Source organism: Falco rusticolus, chromosome W (assembly GCF_015220075.1).
Source record: "Falco rusticolus isolate bFalRus1 chromosome W, bFalRus1.pri, whole genome shotgun sequence".
Taxonomy (NCBI): domain Eukaryota; kingdom Metazoa; phylum Chordata; class Aves; order Falconiformes; family Falconidae; genus Falco; species Falco rusticolus.
The window spans coordinates 17,747,540-17,765,146 of NC_051209.1; the positions used below are offsets into that span (position 1 = coordinate 17,747,540).

Below are 17,607 nucleotides of genomic sequence, written 5' to 3' on the forward strand. Positions count from 1 at the left end.
TTCTGGAGACTTCCAGTCTCAGGATGATTGTCTTGCAGGAGCAGCTGCTGCTTAAAGATTTTAATTTATATATCAGCTGGAATCAGGAAATACATTCTTTGTGGGTTTGGATTCAATTTGTAATATAAAAGTCCTAAGGTGGCTTCAGATGCACTTACCTGAACTTAAACTTAACAAAACCCTGTGGAACTTAGCAAAGAGTTTCTAACGTCCTGTTTACATTTTTTGCATATGAGGTGAACAGAAAAAACCTGATCATAAGTAACAGAAAGGTACTGAGGTTGATTTTGAGAGGTGTCTTAAAGGTTCCACTCTAAATCTGAACTTCCTGAATTGGAAAAATGTGGGTTGGCAAACTTGGTAAGAACAATAACTGTAGAGAGATAACTATAGTCATCTGTTTCTGCATGGGCTAGAAGTTGTCTAATAATATCTTTCCTGCAGTTGTTTCAGTACCTTTTGCTTTCAACCTTGAGCTAGAAATGTCAGAAGTCTATATAGACACGTGCCCTGCCTCAGAGAAGAAAGAATATGAGGCTGTTTGGAGCGCATTCAAATTTGTATTTAGAACAGGCTACTTGCATGTTCCTGAGATGAAAGTATAACTAACTAATAATTTGATGGTGCTATAAACAAAATGTTCACTGCATGGCCCTGGTGGTTTTTTAAGGGTGAAAATACCAACTTTTCTTATGTTTTTAATTGCAAACACATTTCCTGCAGACAGAGTTGATGTTATTTTCCAAGAAATATCTGTTCCTTACCCTTGTGAAAGATAATGAGCAGTAAAAAAAAAACAAACCCCAACCCTATGTGGATGCAGAAAGGCAAGGCTTGGAAAAAGTCATATGTGGCAGAACAGTCTAATTTGTTTAGAGATGGTTTTGCTTTAGGTTTATTTTGCTAATATTCCAGGCATTCAAAATAAATACTGTTAAACAGTAGCATAACTTCTGGAGACTAGTTGAGAATTCTTGAAGAAGTCTCCCCAAAAGAAGTGGATCCAAAAATCAAAATAAAATTAAGAGGTAGGAAACATTTCTGAAACAACTAAGTGTTTTAGAAAACCCACTGAGTTATTCATATGCTGCTAACAATAGAAAGAACTCAAAAGGCAGGACCCAGAACAGCAGGTACAGAGTCTAATTAATGCACATACTCTAAGGAGGTTTAACCCATAACTTTCTGAATGCAAGTGGTAGTGTTTCAACAGCAGGATTGGTAAAAGTCAGGAATATAACTAGAAACAGTGAATCACAAGGTGGAAACCCCACTTTCTATATTTCCTTTCTTTATCACCACACTGGAAACAAGAAATCTTGAAGATTTCATGATAATTTTTTATTTTTTTTTTCTGAGGCTGCATTATAAAACAGGTAACACAAATATGTTGGATTTTTCTTTGAAGTAATAGGTAGGTTGAAGTGAGACAAGCTTAGAGATGATCAGGATTTTAACTTCAACTTGATGTTTCCTTACTGAGTATGTTGCGACGGAGGGAAGACACAGTCGCTCAATATGAGTGATCAGCAGACTTCGTTTATTGTCCCTTACAGTCACCTTTTATGCCTTGTTATAATTAGCTCATACATATTACAAAAGTTAAGCTCATTATTGGTTAGTTGCCTAAATACCAAGCCCGCCCCTAGTTTCTCTTCTGTAGTTATCTGTTCCCACCTGCAACATTCTTTTCCCACCAAAATCTTCCTGTTGTTGTGTAACAAGAACAGCCAAAGACAGTGTTTTTTGCTTTACTTCAGATAAGCTGAGAGCAATGTGCATTTTTGTCCAGCCAGCTGGACTATGTCTATGTGACCCTTTTCAGCTAGCCAGTTATCCACAATTCCCCCGTTTTTATTTTGGGCGACATAGGCTTGGTTGACCATTTTCAATAACAGCATTTTAACACAGGAAAATACACAGCCAACTTATAAAATCTCAGCCGTCGCAACATGAGTAGAAGCTGGAACCTACTTATTTTCATCCTCACTTGAGTGATTCCCTAGAGTTTGGCCATGACTTTCTCATCAGTGACTGAGTTCTGAAATACTGGGAACACTGTTCCTTGGTCCAGAAAACCACTTGATCATGAGTTTCACTTTAGTCAGACTTTTTATACATTAAAATCAAAAGGATGCCCTAATTGTTTAATAGATAGAGCCTGAGGGCATGCATCTCTCCTTACAACATGGAGTCCACAGCTATTAGGCAACAAATGACAAGCTGAAGTGAGACTGGTCTGTTTAAAAGTAAGTTTTCTACTGTAACTCATAGCATCAAATATTTGCAGGCCCTATATAGGCAAACCAACACTCTCTTTGGTAGACAACTACCTTAACCAGTAATCTATATTCTTATTTCTCTAATGGGGAGTCTATTCATTGACAGTTTGCTGTGTGTATGGAAATTAAGACACCTGTTCTGGGAAGTAAAATGTTCCAAATGGCTAGACTTGCAGAAACTTGAGCAGTGAATCTTGCGTTGACTTGGGCTCAAATGATCAAAAGTATCTCAGAAGTTTCAGGATGAAATTTCAAGTTAAAATGTTGGCAGTTATGGGAAAACAGGACCTGGTATATGCTATGTCAAATCAATGGTTCATTCTGTACCTTATCTTGAGTGTACCAGTCAGAAAAAGATGGTTCAAAGCAACTTGCAAGGAACTTTCAAGACCCCAGGAGAAACTTATCCTTGTGTGAATCAGAGCCAGAAACTGTTCCCTCATCCTGGGTAAAAACGTTTGAGATCAATAGCTTTCCAGTTCTGCAGTGGGATGGAGGCAAGATAGCTATAGAGTTACTTAAGAAGAAATAGAGATGACCCTCAGGGGTCTGCCAGTGACAGTGCACTCTGCTCTGATGTGTAGAAGCCTTGGGCTTGAGATCCTGTTTCCCTGATTCAGATTACAGTCTGGACTACTGACTGTCCTGGAATGTTTCTCTTGCTGTAGGCTTTGATCAGAAATTGTATCATGGGGATGAGAAACACTTATTGGTGAAATATTTCATTGAAACTTCCTACGAGAATTTTTGGAGGTTTAAAACTGGTGTTTTCATTAAAACCTACTTGTTATAAAAAATCAAGATGAAAACATTGTCTGTTTTGTTGTTACATACACTAGCAGTTACTCAAGTCTGTCTGCCTGGACACTGCTAAATGTAATTAAGCCCTGCTTAGTCTGAGGAAGGGCTGTGATTTGAATTTGAATTGTGCGTATCCATGTCTCATTTTGAAATATCTTAAATTCATTTTAAGTGAGCGAATATTCTGTAAATATGGTTAACTTCTATGTTTCCAAATTTGGATTCTTAATTTGTTTTTTAATATTGGTTCATGGCTGTACACAATCAAAACTTTCAGTGGTGAAAATTGATTGTTCTGAAATTGTTTTCCATCTGGGAAATCAAAATGGAAAAAACCCACACCCCAAACCATAAAAAAGCCCCAAACCTTTTTCCATGAGTTTGACTTTTCTCTGTAAAACCCAATATAGCTGTTTCATATGACATTACAAGATGCTGTTGTTTAGGATGTTGTATCTTGTAGTGTTAACCTGAATGAATGTTCAGTGCTCTGTTCTTTAAGCAACATTCTCCAGGAGGAAGGAACCCTTTGGAGGGGTCATATAGATGCACATTGAATGAGGGTAGCCTAGGAAAAGTTACACCTGAAGGAAGTGCTACAGTTGTAATTCCATTAAGCATCACAATACAAAGGACAGATCAAGTATTTTGATGATGTGGGCAAGAAATCTTATTGCCTTTCATCCTAATGCATAAAGAGCTGAAATATGGAAATTCTTACAGGATGGAATAACAGATACGTATTGTTTTATCACAAGCCACATGCTAGTGTTTTTGAAAAATGCTACTCTGCTGATGGCTGATGCTGGATTTGTGCCTTATAGAACAATCTTGTGATAAGTACAGGGAAGACAAAACCCCCCATGAACTGGCCTTTTCAAGTTCAGGTTTGAGGCCTATTATGAACATTAAGCTCTACTTTATTCCAGCTGCCCACTGCTATGATGGAATTTCTTACTGTCTCCAAGCAATCAGGATTTATTTAAAGTAAATGAGGGATAGTTTTTTCTAAATAAATTAATTTTTGCCCAACAAGAGTGGGATAGAATGTAATTCATGTGCATGACGTTTTTAAGGAGGAAGGGAAAAAGAAATATCTCCACAGGACATTTTTTGTCCCTGAAAAACATGGGTTTTTTTCTGTCTGACCATGTGAGAAACTAGATTTCTTCTTTTCCATTTCAGTCTTTCTGTCTTGTTTGGGAAATCAGAGATGTTTGGATGCATTCTACTAAGTACTGTTTCTGGGAATTTGGTACTTCTACCACTTTCACAAACATGTTTGGAGAGGACTTCACAGAGGTTTCTCATCGATGAGAACTCCCCCCCCCCCCCCCTTCCCCCCTTATGTGGATCTTTGAAGGAAACTTTGCTCCTTCAGAGTGGAGTATTCTTCTATCTACTCAGTCTGAATTACAGTCATGATATGGTCACGGTCCACTCAGTGGACTCGTGATGGTTCGTTTATTATGATCTCGAAGCGCAAAAAATCAAGGCGACCACACCAAGGGGTTATGCTTTGTTATGCTTTGATCAAACAGTGCAACTTTATTGTTTGTCTGTAAAGCAGTGTGCAATAGATAGTGACAAGAAGGGAAGAAAAAGTAAAGAAAAAAAGGGAAGAAGATTATAGCTACCACCACGGGTCCAAGGCGTCCCTATGGTCCCTGGTCCAGGCAGCATCCTGTCGGTCCTTCTGATCGTCGTGATCCTTGGTGGAGAAGATCTTCAAAGTTCGGTTGCCAAGGAGCCATCTTTTATGCCAAGCAACACACCTTGCTCCTCCTCTGGCCCATGGATTGTTGCCAGTCTCCGCCTTCTTGAGCAAGGTTACCACGCATGTCCAAAGAGGAGTGCCTGAGGCATGGTTTGCCTTAGAGGTGGGTAGCTTCAGACCAGGAGGTGTGGTTTTGTATTATAATGATATTATAATGAAGAAAGTTCACCTGAAGTTCAAGTTTTCTGGTTCGTTGCTACGACAGTGGTTGTGATCCATCTTCTGGACAGCTGTTACGAGGCCTTATCATAGTTGTTCCTTTCAATCCCAGGTGGCAGGGAATGGCATAGTACTCCTCATACCATGCAGTTCTCCTTCCCAGGGTGTAGTTGTTTCTTTCAGTCCCAGGTAGCAGGGAATGGCACAGTACTCCTTGTACCATGAAGTTCTCTTTCCCAGGGTCTTTGTGTCTTGGTGTCCATGAGGACCACATTCCATCTCCAGGTCTCTGTTGGCAATGTTGAGACAATATCGTTGTCTTTGAACCGACTCTTACAAGGAGTTGCAGGACATTCTTACCCTGAACTGTTGTCATGGCCATCACAATGAGGAGAAAAATATAGCTATCATTATGGGAGCTTTACATTGCATAGTTTTTAATGGTGTGCTATTATGTGCCTAATTAAACTGTATCAGCTGCTCCATGTGTGCTACTAAAGGGAGACTTTCTTGTTGTGTCTAGTCAACAGCTCAGCCTGTGATTTAGCACTGAAATTAAATTTAAGCATAGTTTCCCATCTGATTATCAAGTTATGGATGACTTTTAAAGATCCTTTTCAATCCATTACTTCTACTAGCTGTAAACTCTCTGTCACAGTTTCTTCCTCTTCTCTGGTAGATGCAGACTAACCAAAACCTCATACATTTAAAGTTGGAGGGGAATGAATCCAAATAATTCCAATTAGAGTATGCAAACTGTTACTGTTGCTCAGTCTCCTTCCTTGACTGTCAACTTCTGCTTCTGAGTCTCAATTATTGAGACATAATAAATGTGATTGTCTTGAATAAAGTGAAAGAAAGAAGACCTTCAGAAAGCAATATAGGATAAGAAATAGGGCAATAAATAGGATTTTTTCCATGCCAAATTGGAACATTCATCCAGCTTGTAGCTTCATTGTGAGAGGAGTAGGGCGACTTCCACAAGACAGTCTTTAAGAAAAAATATATATACATTTATGGAAAAGCAACAACTACTTCTTAGTCTCTTGTATATACTAATCTATTAAAAACTTCGTAAAGAAGAAAAGAACAAGTGTATATTTCTTCAGTAATATTGTCTAAGGAATCAACTTGAATAAAACAGTGAACATTGTATGGACAAAAAGATCAAAGCGATGATCAGAGCTGAGAAAAGGTTCATAGTCTACTGTTTACTCACCTGTTGCATACTTTTTATATGCATGAGGAGAAGGTGGGTGGGTCAAGATGAGGTTATGGGACATGTTTGTTTCTTTGGCAGTCTCTCTGTACTTGTGCTGCTCTTGAATGATGCCCACAGTTTGATGGACATGCTGCCTAAACCCTGAAAGATCTGATACCTCCATTTCAAGGAGCTGGCATGGTTGCAGACATTCTGTCTGTAGTAACTAAAGAGAAAATGTCCTCTGCATAACAAGCACTTTTGCTGCAGGAACTGACAAGTTTTCAGTATACTGAAGTAAGAAGGAATAAACTGATGACATCAGACACACACACAACTGGTATAAGACATTGCAACATTGACTGGTTTTACAAGAAGGCAAGCATGGAGGTGGGGAGAGAAGGAAGTACAGGGTTTTTGCTGTCCTACTATGACAGGGCTTCAGCCTTTGTAGTTGATAAGACAACTTTTTTGAAGAATCAAAGACATGATGCATTGGAGCATCTCTGAAGTTCTAATGATCTATAAAGCAACATGGATGTATTGGATTGATTATTTGGGCTTTGCTGTGATTGTATGCATGGTTGGAAACCAATGAGCCCTTGCTGTGCAGAGTGGTGGCTTTCTGGTGTGATGCAAACAGGGAGACTAATTGTGGATGCAAGTCAGGCTAAACAATAGGTGTAGTCCTCTACAGTAGGAAGTCTCAAGCCCTTGTATGCCCTTTACGTGAAATACTTGATACAAAAGAAAGGCATGAGACTTTCAGTGTGATAAAGCAGTAAGGGGCTTATTCCCACTGCTGTTGCTGGAGCAGGAGTGGGATCTCACAACCCACTTTTCCCCTTTGTGGGTTCTTTGAGATCCCTAATCCTGTAAAACCCTCTGTATCTGACATTTAAGCATGTATTCAAACAAAAATAAGCACTCATGGCCACACTGTTGCTCACTTTTCATCAGGGCTCAGAGGAAGTGATCGCAGAATCACAGAATGGTTTGGGTTGGAAGGGATCTTAAAGATCATCTAGTTCCAACCCCCCCTGCCATGGGCAGGGACACCTCCCACTAGACCAGGTTGCTTGAAGCCACATCCAACCTGGCCTTGAACACTTCCAGGGATGGGGCATCCACAGCTTCTCTGGGTAACCTGTTCCAGTGTCTTACCACTCTCATAGTAAAGAATTTCTTCCTAATATCTAATATAAATGTACCCTCTTTCAGTTTAAAAGCATTACCCCTTGTCCTATCACTACAGGCCCTACTAAAAAGTCTGTCCTCATCTTATAAGCCCCCTTTAAGTATTGAAAGGGTAAATACTGAAGTGATGATAGCTTAATTTCTTGACTCTTTACTACTGACTTACTGAGGAGAGATTTTTATGATTTATTTACTGGCAATGGGGTGATGACGGGAAAGTGGTTTGCTCTGTGTCTCAGTTTTAAACAGATCCTCTCTGAAGCACTGCTCTTACTGAGGTTTTGCCTTTTGTTATAGGCTGTGCCTTCTTAACATACTGCGAAAGGGAGTCTGCTCTAAAGGCCCAGAGTGCACTGCATGAACAGAAGACACTGCCAGGGGTGAGTCCAGATTGATAACTTTTTTGTTTAAATCTAAAATGGGTTACATATGGAGTTCTTGTCTTTGGTTTGGAAGCATAATGTCTCCGATTGCTTGGATTATTCACTATTTGCATTGTGCTAATAGAATTAAGATACCACCAACCCACCCAAATGGTTTCTCTGCACAAAATGAAAAGCTTTTTGCTCTTATCAGGGGTCAGGAAAACAGTAATTAACTGGTTATGGACTGGATTCTACCAGCCTTACTCAGCTGAGGAAAGGTTTTACGATTCTGACCACTACAGTGAAATATTAGAAGTGCTTACCAGGTGCTACCTCTTACTATTTTTCTTCTCTGAAGCAAGGTGGGGCAGCAAGAAATCAAGAAACAGATCACATTATTGAGTTATCACAGAATGAAAACATATTCCTGATGACAAAGTGGTTTGAGTCAGTTACTTTAGTATTCAGGCAGCTGTAGCAGATTGGAAAGGTGGTGGGGCAAGGAGAAAAGAGATGAACACAAGACAATGAGGAAAATTATTCACATGAACAATATTTAAGGTTCAGACAACATAAGCAGAACTAAAAATAGAATCAGTATTATGTGGGAAAGACCTGCCCTGCTGGCAGTTTCTAGTTTAGCAGTAACCAGGAGGAGGGGGGGAGAGAGGGAGAGACTAGATTCAGCCAGGGTACGTGGATTGGAAACAGCCTGTCACTGAAATTGGGAATAAGAAAACTCCTTAACACCATTAAGAAGCAGACGTTCTTCACTGCAGTGCTGGATGCACGGGGGATTGCTCCACCAAACATGCATGGCTTTCTTCTCTCAGGTAGCTCTTTTTATGAAGTACATATATACATATTCAACAAATTTACTGGGAAAGACATACATATTAATGAGATTACACACAACTAATTATAATATTTGCCCTCCCCCTCACCTATGCCCGGTTGTCCAGAGCAGGGGTCTTCAGTGGTCTTGAGGGTCTGCAAAATCTGCCCACTCCTCTATTCAGTTGGCTGGAGTTCTCCTTTGTAGTTCCCATATATGGTCTTAAAACAGATTATCTTGGTCTTTCTTGGCCTGGAATCGCTGGCCTTGGGCCCGTTTTCCTTCATCCTCCAAGGCTATCTCTTTGTTAGAACCTGAATTTATTGCTTACAGGCATAGAAAGATTAGTTTCAAACAAACAAAGTACCTTAACACTAACTGTTCGAACCTAGGATGCATGACTACTTCTAAATTCTTAAGATTAAACCTTAACCCTTCTGTAACAAGCCGAGTGCAGTACTCCTGTGGCTAGAATAGGGCTGGTTTCACAATTACATAAAAGTCAGTCATCAAGTAATTAAGAGTGGGATCCTGAGGGTTCCAAGTTGCATCTAAACTGAGAGGAAATTGATCCAAAATCTGCCTTTATTAGTTGGTGTTGAATGACTGAGTCCTGCATATTCATAACCTATCTTTCCACAAAACCTAAGACACATCAGTTGCTCTATGTTACTGAGGAAAGTGTTGATTCTGCTCTGCTTGTTTCCATCATCCTGGGGTCTATTTACCTGTCTCTGTGCCACCTCGCTGGTATGGAGATGCCCATGCACTTTCTCGTCTACATCTGTCTGCTTTAAAGGCCATACTTTATGTAAATATATTAAATACTTCATTCCCTAAAAATACATTTCTGTCAGCTGACAACTCCCTCTGAATTATTTTTTTCTAGAAAGTTATTAGCCACAGATTGAAAGTAACTTGAGTCTTGTTGGGGTTTAGATTTTTCTGTTTTATTTTTCCTTTTTTTTCTTTCCCCCCTAACAAGCAATATTTTCTTCTTACTTCTTTTCTTCTCTGAATGATAGAACTGGATGTACAAAAAATGAAAATATTTTGAATAAGGATGTTTCAGTTAACATTTTACCTGAAATTTTCTGAAATATGCTTGAAATCAAATATGTATTTATCAAAACTAGAGATATGCTGTGATTAACAGGATGTTGTGTATTTAAAAGATACTAACTGGAATTCTAATTGTTTTCACTGAGACTCTTTGCTCCCATTATTAGGAGCCAGACCACTCACTTTTGCACATGGAGCTCATCTTCTCTATGAGGTTAAAATCTCATCCTGAAGTATGATGGGAATATCTTCAAGAAGACAGTGGGTCAACGAGACTGAGAGTTCAAAGTTAGGGAGGGAGGACAAGTGATGATTTAGGATTTTTATTTTTAATTACTACTTTATATGTCCACAGTTCTGAATCTCCATCTGCATTTTAGAGGTTTCAAATCACAAAAATCTTAAAACCAAAACTGTTGTCTTGGACAGTGGCAAAATTCAACCAGCTTTTGCATTAGGATCAAGACTTCCTTCAAAGGTTATACTGACTGATTCTATACTACAGCCAAAACATTTCTTCCTTGGTTTATGTAATGTATGTATGGTATGTAGTTCATCACCATAAAATAAAAAGCCCTCGTAAGGTTAGGGGGGTCTAAGTCCTCATTCACATGAGTTCACAAATGACACATATATAACACCTTCTTTTGACCCTCTACTGTCTGTGACACAAACAGCACTACTGAGGAGGTATCAAAAATAATTAACAAGCTTGGTAGAGGAAAAAATAGTACTACAGTGAGCCATTGAATCAAGATACTTCTTTCCCATAGCCCAGTAAACTGTGTATTTGCTTGCTCTTGCAATATTGCTGTTTGTGTTCTTTGTATTATAAAACACAGAACTGTCATTTTTAATAATATGCACATGAATGCTAATATATTGAAATGGTAAGGCATGAGGAGTTTGCGTACAGATTCAGATGCCTTGCTCTTCGCTATGTATCACTTTTTTTTTAGTGGAGTGGCTATACGCACATATTTTACAGTAATTACTTTCTGGATGTGCTTTGTAAGATGTTATATGTGGGACATAAAGTCATCTTGTTGAATAATCAAAAGACTTCCAAGCAAGTACGTGTTGATTAATAAAGTCTTTATGGCACTTTATTTTTGGGTGGGAAGGAATCCTGATAGATATTTTAAAGCAACTAGAATGGAATGTAAAACATAAAATTATTCATTGAATTCTCTTCATATAAATTAATTAGGCTGTTTTGGACAATTTGAAATTGTCTTGCATAAAATGGAAGGTTAATGTAGCAGGGTGTGTGTGTGTAAAGAGTGCTTTGCAAGTGTCAGGCAATTCAGATTTTAGCATTTACTTGTGATTGTTTATTTTACATATAATAGAGTAGCTGGATGATGAAGCATGTTAGTTCTTTAATAATTTATAGAAATGCTTTGATGTTGCAGTAATTACATTAAAGGTCACATATCAAAGGTAATTTGGTTGAGCAGCTGTGATGGTTTCTCAGAAACAATCAATATTGCTGTCCGTGGTGATGATTTCACCAAGGGGACTGCCAGATTAAAGGAGGCTTATTACCAGACAGACAGACACGGGGGAAATCAAGAACAGATTGGAGAGATGCACTATTCTCTTTCCCCACCTATAATTAACACTCTTCAACATAATCTGTTCTAATCCTTCATAGTGGGAAACCACTTTTTTCCCTCCAACATTGTAAAAAAGTAAATTAGGCAAGGAAGAATAACTTGGGGAAGCGGGAGAGAGAAAGTAGAGAAAGCAAAAGTTGATGCACCCTTGATGCTGATATATCTCTCAATGATAAAATGCAATATCAAAACCACAGACCATGGCCTTAGAGAAAGCATGGGGGAGGGAAGTGATCTAGACAATGACATTGCAGAGGATGTGAGCATTATCTGCCTGCAGATTTGGTATAATATTATGTATTTGCCCCACAAAGCTCCACAGGAAATGAAATCAGGGAAAGAAAATTAAGTGTAGCCATTTTGATTACAAATTATAGTGAAGCCAACTTTTTCTCCTCTTTTTTTCTTTATGAAGCAAATGGCAGAAGATAATGCTGAGAAATGTAATTATGCTATCAAGATCTTTTATTTATAGCAAAAATAAACTGAGCTCATGTATAATAAGTACAGCAGCATTTTTGCCTCTAGTTCTTTGTGGATCCCTCAGGCAATGGGAATGAATAGTGCATGTATACTTGGGTGGAGGCGCTGTCTCTTTGCATAATGTTAAAACCTCCCTGTAAGACTTGCAAAGAATAACTGTGAAATTAAGTAGGTGAGAAACTGTTAACATCAGCAATCTGCGGGGCTTATTCAGGCTGGGAAGTAGACTAGGTTTTCTTACTATATCTATTCTTGAAAGGGAGAATGTTACTACTGGTATGCTAAATTTCTCAGTCTATAACATAATTAGTTTTCTTCCTGATATCTTTCTGATATCCTTTGTCTCTTCTGCCATCTAGAAAAAAATGCATTCTGCTTTATTCATCATATGCAGAAATATGCATCTTTAATATAAGACAGATGAGCTCATAAACCCCATATTAAACCCAGTTTTAAACAAAAACCTCCTCTCTATTGAAACTAAAGTTGTGCTTAGTTTAAAAAAAAATTAAAATTAAAAGTTTTTCAATGTTATTGGTCTTATCCAGCTCAAATATATGAGTATATGTGAGGAAAGACACCTGTGCATGGGGGGTGTGTGTGTGTGTGTGTGAGGGTGTCTTGCAAAATCTAGCCCCTCTTGAATCCTTGTACTAAGGTTTAAATGACGTGTTACATGGACATAAGAAGTCCTGAACATATAGCATAGATTTCACTGTTGAAGCAGACCTTGCTGTAATTTTACAGTCTTATTGTGGTTTTTTTAGTGTTTCAAAGCTTTTTCCAAAAGCTTGTTAGAAAAAACATTAAATCACATATCACCCTCCACACTATGTTATGCTAAAATGGTATTATATTCCCACAACTTCCCATTTCACAAGTTTTCTTTACCAGTGTAAGTTGCAGTTTGGTCAGCAGCGCCAAGCTGGATGGGTTCCACTGATTAAAGTAGCCTGCTGAATACACAGCCTGCTCACTATGCCCTTTAGATCTTGAAAGAAAATATATTTAATTGTTCCCTTGGGAGAAACATGTCTGTTTTCTGAAGTTAAAAATCAAGATGAAAAGGAATAAAAAGAGATTTGAGGTAAGAGACTTGCAAAAACCAGTCCTGTAGAAACTCTCCAGTGCTTTCAAATCTTTGGGTGTCAATGTCATGGCTGAAAGTTTTGGTTGTTTTTTTTGTTGTTGGGTTTTTTTTTTTTTATCCCTCGTTTCCTCCTTCTGACTGACTAGCCAGTAAAAGAACTTTTGGATCTTGCTTTGGGGAAAGGAGGGGACAAGAGAGGGAGGTGAAACTATACGCACTTTCCATTTGCTAAAAATACCTGTAAATTGACAGTGCTGTTCTGTTCACCAGATGAGATGAAACACCTGGGTCCTATCTGCTTGGTAATTGTTAAAGTTCAATTTCACTAAAGAATGGCTTCTGTATCCCTATACAGCAGCCTCTAGAATACAAAGTAAACTATCTCTCTGCCACCCAGTCCAAAGAGGAGGGAAAGGATACATAGCAAGCATTCTGACAGAACCGGTGTGTTGGATGCATGCTGTTATCTCAGCTGAGACTGGGGTATTCATCACATTTGTGGTGGCTAACCAAGCTTAGCTTGATATGCAAAATGGGAACAAGGCTTCTCAGTTGTTTGACATTTGGTAGGAATTGAAAAATGGTGTGCAAAAATAAGTTATAAAGGTAGCATTGTCTTGTGTTTCTGATTGACATCTTTTGGCTCTCAAAGGACAATTTTGAAGTTATTAAACAAAAGCTTTTGCTGGACCTTCATTTGCTTTATGTGTTATTCAATGACAACTTTTCTCTCTGGTGTGTCTGCCATAGGAGGATCAATCTAATTTTATGTACAACTGTAAAGATGAATGATAAGTAGAAAGGATTCAGGCAAGTACAAGCTGAATAAATCATAAAGGGCAAATAATGACAGGACTGGGGATCTCAAGAGACAGTGATATGATAAAAGAAACTAAAGACAAATTTATGATGGATGTAGTTAGCATGTACTGAGGCTGTTAATTCTTCAGGGTAGTTTTACTTCTTGTGATTGGAGCAATCAAAGTATTTAATTTTAAAGAGACGCTGTATATTTTCACTTGTCTGTTCTGCATATTTGTATGGCTTCATTTATATGCATAGCAGTAAACTCCCATAGGCTAGTCAAGCTTACTTCCCATCAAAGGGCCTCTATTCTCCAAACCATAATACCACTGTTTATGCATAAATAAATAGATAATGTGTAACAATTTGAGGGCAAACCTGGATCTCAGGAGGGGAAAAAAAAGTTTCCATTTTCATAAAACACAGCAATCAAATCTTTTCAGATCTTGGTAATAGCTGAGCACCTTCAGCTACCTTCAAAGCCAAGCCTAGGGATTGAGTTAGCTCACAGATCCCTGATGAAAAATTATATGTAACGAGTTTCAGATAGGTCAAATTTGGGGCTTAAGCTACTTTAAGAGCAGCTGATGCAGCATCATAAAGTTAGAAGCAAATCTGATCTCAGAGCAGTTCTTGATTGCTTTTCATTCATACTCTTATTTCTATCTCTTGTTCCTTATTATTAAGGATATTTGCATGGAAATGACCTTTTTTCCTTCCTCTGAAGGGTTGTCTCTTGTCTGTGAGTAATGCTTACTCTGGCCTACATTTGTGAATGCCATGGGTTTGATTCTGACTTCATTTACGTAAATCAGCAGTCATCTGATTGAGGTCAAGGGATTTATATGGCGTAGGAAAGAGCAGACTCAGCTATATTTGTCACTGCTGAAATGATGTCATCGTGAACAGTACCATAGCTCTAAATGAGGAAACATATTTCTACCAAGAATCTTTGCATCTGAATATCTGATCTCACAAAATGCTGGGCATCCCTGACACCTGCTGGGCTTTCATAGGATTTTTACTAGAGAGGTCCCAGCTCCAAGCTATAGGAATTAAAGATGGTTGGTGTCTTGATGTTTCAACAGTGATTAGATCTAACAATTAGATGCTAACAAACCCTAAACACTGGGATTTCCAGTTGCATCACCTTACTGATTTGAGTGATGATGGGATACACCCAGGAATAACTTCCAAGCAGTAAACTTCCACTTCCTGTCCTGTGCCCTCAGTTTCAGAGAGACAGAGGAAGAGAAGAACAGGTACCCTTTAACAGTCAATTTACTTTTCATCTGTTCAGTCATATGGATGATATTGTGTGGCATTACTTAGTCCAGGGGTCATTCTTCATAGGCTAACCTTTCCATAAACACCCGCTTCACGCATTTGCACTATATAGTAATGGAGAAGCATGTGCTGATTGTGTTCTGTAATGCAAGGCCAGTGTAAGCTTTCAATAAAGCACTTAGATGAAGATGCTTGTCATTTGAAAAGCGGGGTGGGGTGGGGGTGTGGGGGGTAGGGGAGAAATCATCTCAACCCCAGCTGTTTGATCTATTAGCACCCCAGGAAAGCCAAGACCCTTGTGCCCGACCAGTCTGTCAGCATCCTGTTACAGGGACCCTTCACTGAACAGTCCTACTGGATCTGAGGAAAATTCGACTGCCTTGTTCAGGGAAACACACCAACAGCATCAGGGGGACCCCTCAGTGGGTCTGCCCACTTTGCTTAAATGTGATACCTGCTGCTGGCAACTGCTAGCACTCACTAACAGTTTGCGGAATAACACTCTTTACTGTAAAATCGTGACAAGTTAAGATTCGTGATTGCTGGTGATAGGAACTGTCTGCAAAAACAAACTTGAAATGATACACTACTGTTGTGGTTTAACCCCGGCCGGCAACCAAGCACCATGCAGCCGCTTGCTCACTCCTCCTCACCCAGAGGGATAAGGAAGAGAATCGGAAAGAAATGTAAAACTCAGGGGTTGAGATAAGAACAATTTAATAGGAAAAGCAAAAGCTGCGCACGCAAGCAAAGCAAAGCAAGGAATTCATTCACCACTCCCCACGGGCAGGCAGGTGCTCAGCCATCCCCAGGAAAGCAGGGCTCCATCACGCGTAACAGTTACTCAGGAAGAAAAACACCATAATGCCAAATGTCCCCCCTTCCTTCTTCTTCTTCCCCCAGCTTATATACTCAGCGTGACGTCCCATGGCATGGAATACCTCTTTGGCTGGTTCAGGTCACCTGTCCTGGCTGTGTCCCCTCCCAATTTCCTGTGCCCCCCCAGCCCTCTGTCTGGCAGGGTCCAAGAAACCAAAAAGTCCTTGATTTAGTATAAACATCACCCAGCAACAACTAAAAACATCAGTGTGCTATTAACATTGTTCTCACATCAGAGCCAAAACACAGCACTGCACACACTACTAAGAAAATTAACTCTATCCCAGCTGAAACCAAACTATATACAACCAAAACCTTAATTACTAATGACAGCTAGAATGAGTTAGGTATTTAGCATGCATAAGTCAAAGTTCTTACCCAATAGGCGTCCCTATGGGGGAGAAGATAGGTTCAGCCCATTGACGGATCCCAGAAGTTACGATGGAGTCTTCCCTAACTTCTCCCCTCATCTGTCCACTTTTTATACTTCATAGTACATTGCATATTCATTCACCATACACAGGATTGGTTACAAGTTTCTTGCTTCTAATGCAAATTAGTACACATCCTCAGATAGCACTACTGATGTTCTCTACTAACTACACATGCTCCTCAAGCAGGGTTTTGTCCTCTTTCGGAGGGGGCTATTTGAGCCAGAGGTTGTGATCTCCCACTACCACTATTATCTTTGTCTTATTTTCAATGATTTTTCTGTTGATGTCAGTGGATTGCAACACCTTATCATCCTGTTTCCTCTCATAGCTAGAACTTTCCTCACTTGAAGGCTTCTTTCTGTGTAGCTTAGATAACAGTGTTTTCACTCTCTGTTCTTTGTTTCTCATCCTCCCCAAGGCTGACTACCTTGATTAGAAATCCCTTCATTCATAACAACTTTAGAGAGTGAGTCATCTTGACCTAACTTTGTGAACACTGAATCAGAGTTGGGTAATCCGGGAGTTTAAACAACAATTCCCTCACTTTGGACTTATTTCAGTCCAGGGCTAGTCCGTTTCCATCACATTTAGGTGGAGCTTGAGTGACTGTAGTCATACTTATTGTTGTTACTAACTGGTATCATGTGCCCAGTGAGGTGTAGTAGTACCTTGGAGGCAGATAACTTTGGGAGGGAGGTGTGCGTTAGTATTACAGTGAGATTATTTCATCTGAGGAAAGTAATTTCGCCACAATGGTTGGCTCAGCCACAGACATCTCATGGATTCTTGGCATGACAACTGGTGTGCAGCTTATCAGCTGTGTGGTGCCATTCGAGTTCCCATTCCTGCAGGGAGCACAACAGAGCCTGGCTGTGGTGTCTCCACTCTGCTCCATCCTCCATCACTCCCATCAGCATGTGCTGAGCTGTCAGGATGTGTTGCTTAGGGAACTGTGGTGATGTAGATTTTGTGCATGCCAACCATCCTGAAGGTGATATCTGTATTTTACCCTAAAAAGCTTTCTGTAATACTATGCTTCTATTAGGACCCAATTTTTCTCTAATTCCCCCCCCTCAAGGTAATTTTCCCACAACTACAATTCCCTTTGAAGCCAAAAAACTTTGGAATGAAGAAAACTGCTAAGAGACTTTTTGTACTTTTAGCAGCGAGGTATTTATTATCTGTGCAGGGGAGGAAGTGGTTCGCACCACAGAAACTCGCTCTGAAGCACAGACACAAAACAGGCTAATTTATACATCGGACATACATGATTGCAACATCTCTACATACATTATTCATTTAATTAAAACATCTCATTGCATATTAATGATA

At 39.3% G+C, this 17,607-nt stretch overlaps 1 protein-coding gene across 1 annotated transcript in view; it reads left to right on the forward strand.

The window, feature by feature from the left end:
* The window catches only part of LOC119140719 (CUGBP Elav-like family member 4), a 746,613-nt gene that overhangs the window by 126,238 nt on the left and 602,768 nt on the right, over positions 1 to 17,607 (forward strand). Inside the window, exon 2 of the mRNA XM_037372253.1 lies at positions 7,715 to 7,797. Within this exon, the coding sequence (XP_037228150.1) occupies positions 7,715 to 7,797 (83 nt within the window). The remainder of the gene's footprint in view (positions 1 to 7,714; positions 7,798 to 17,607) is intronic.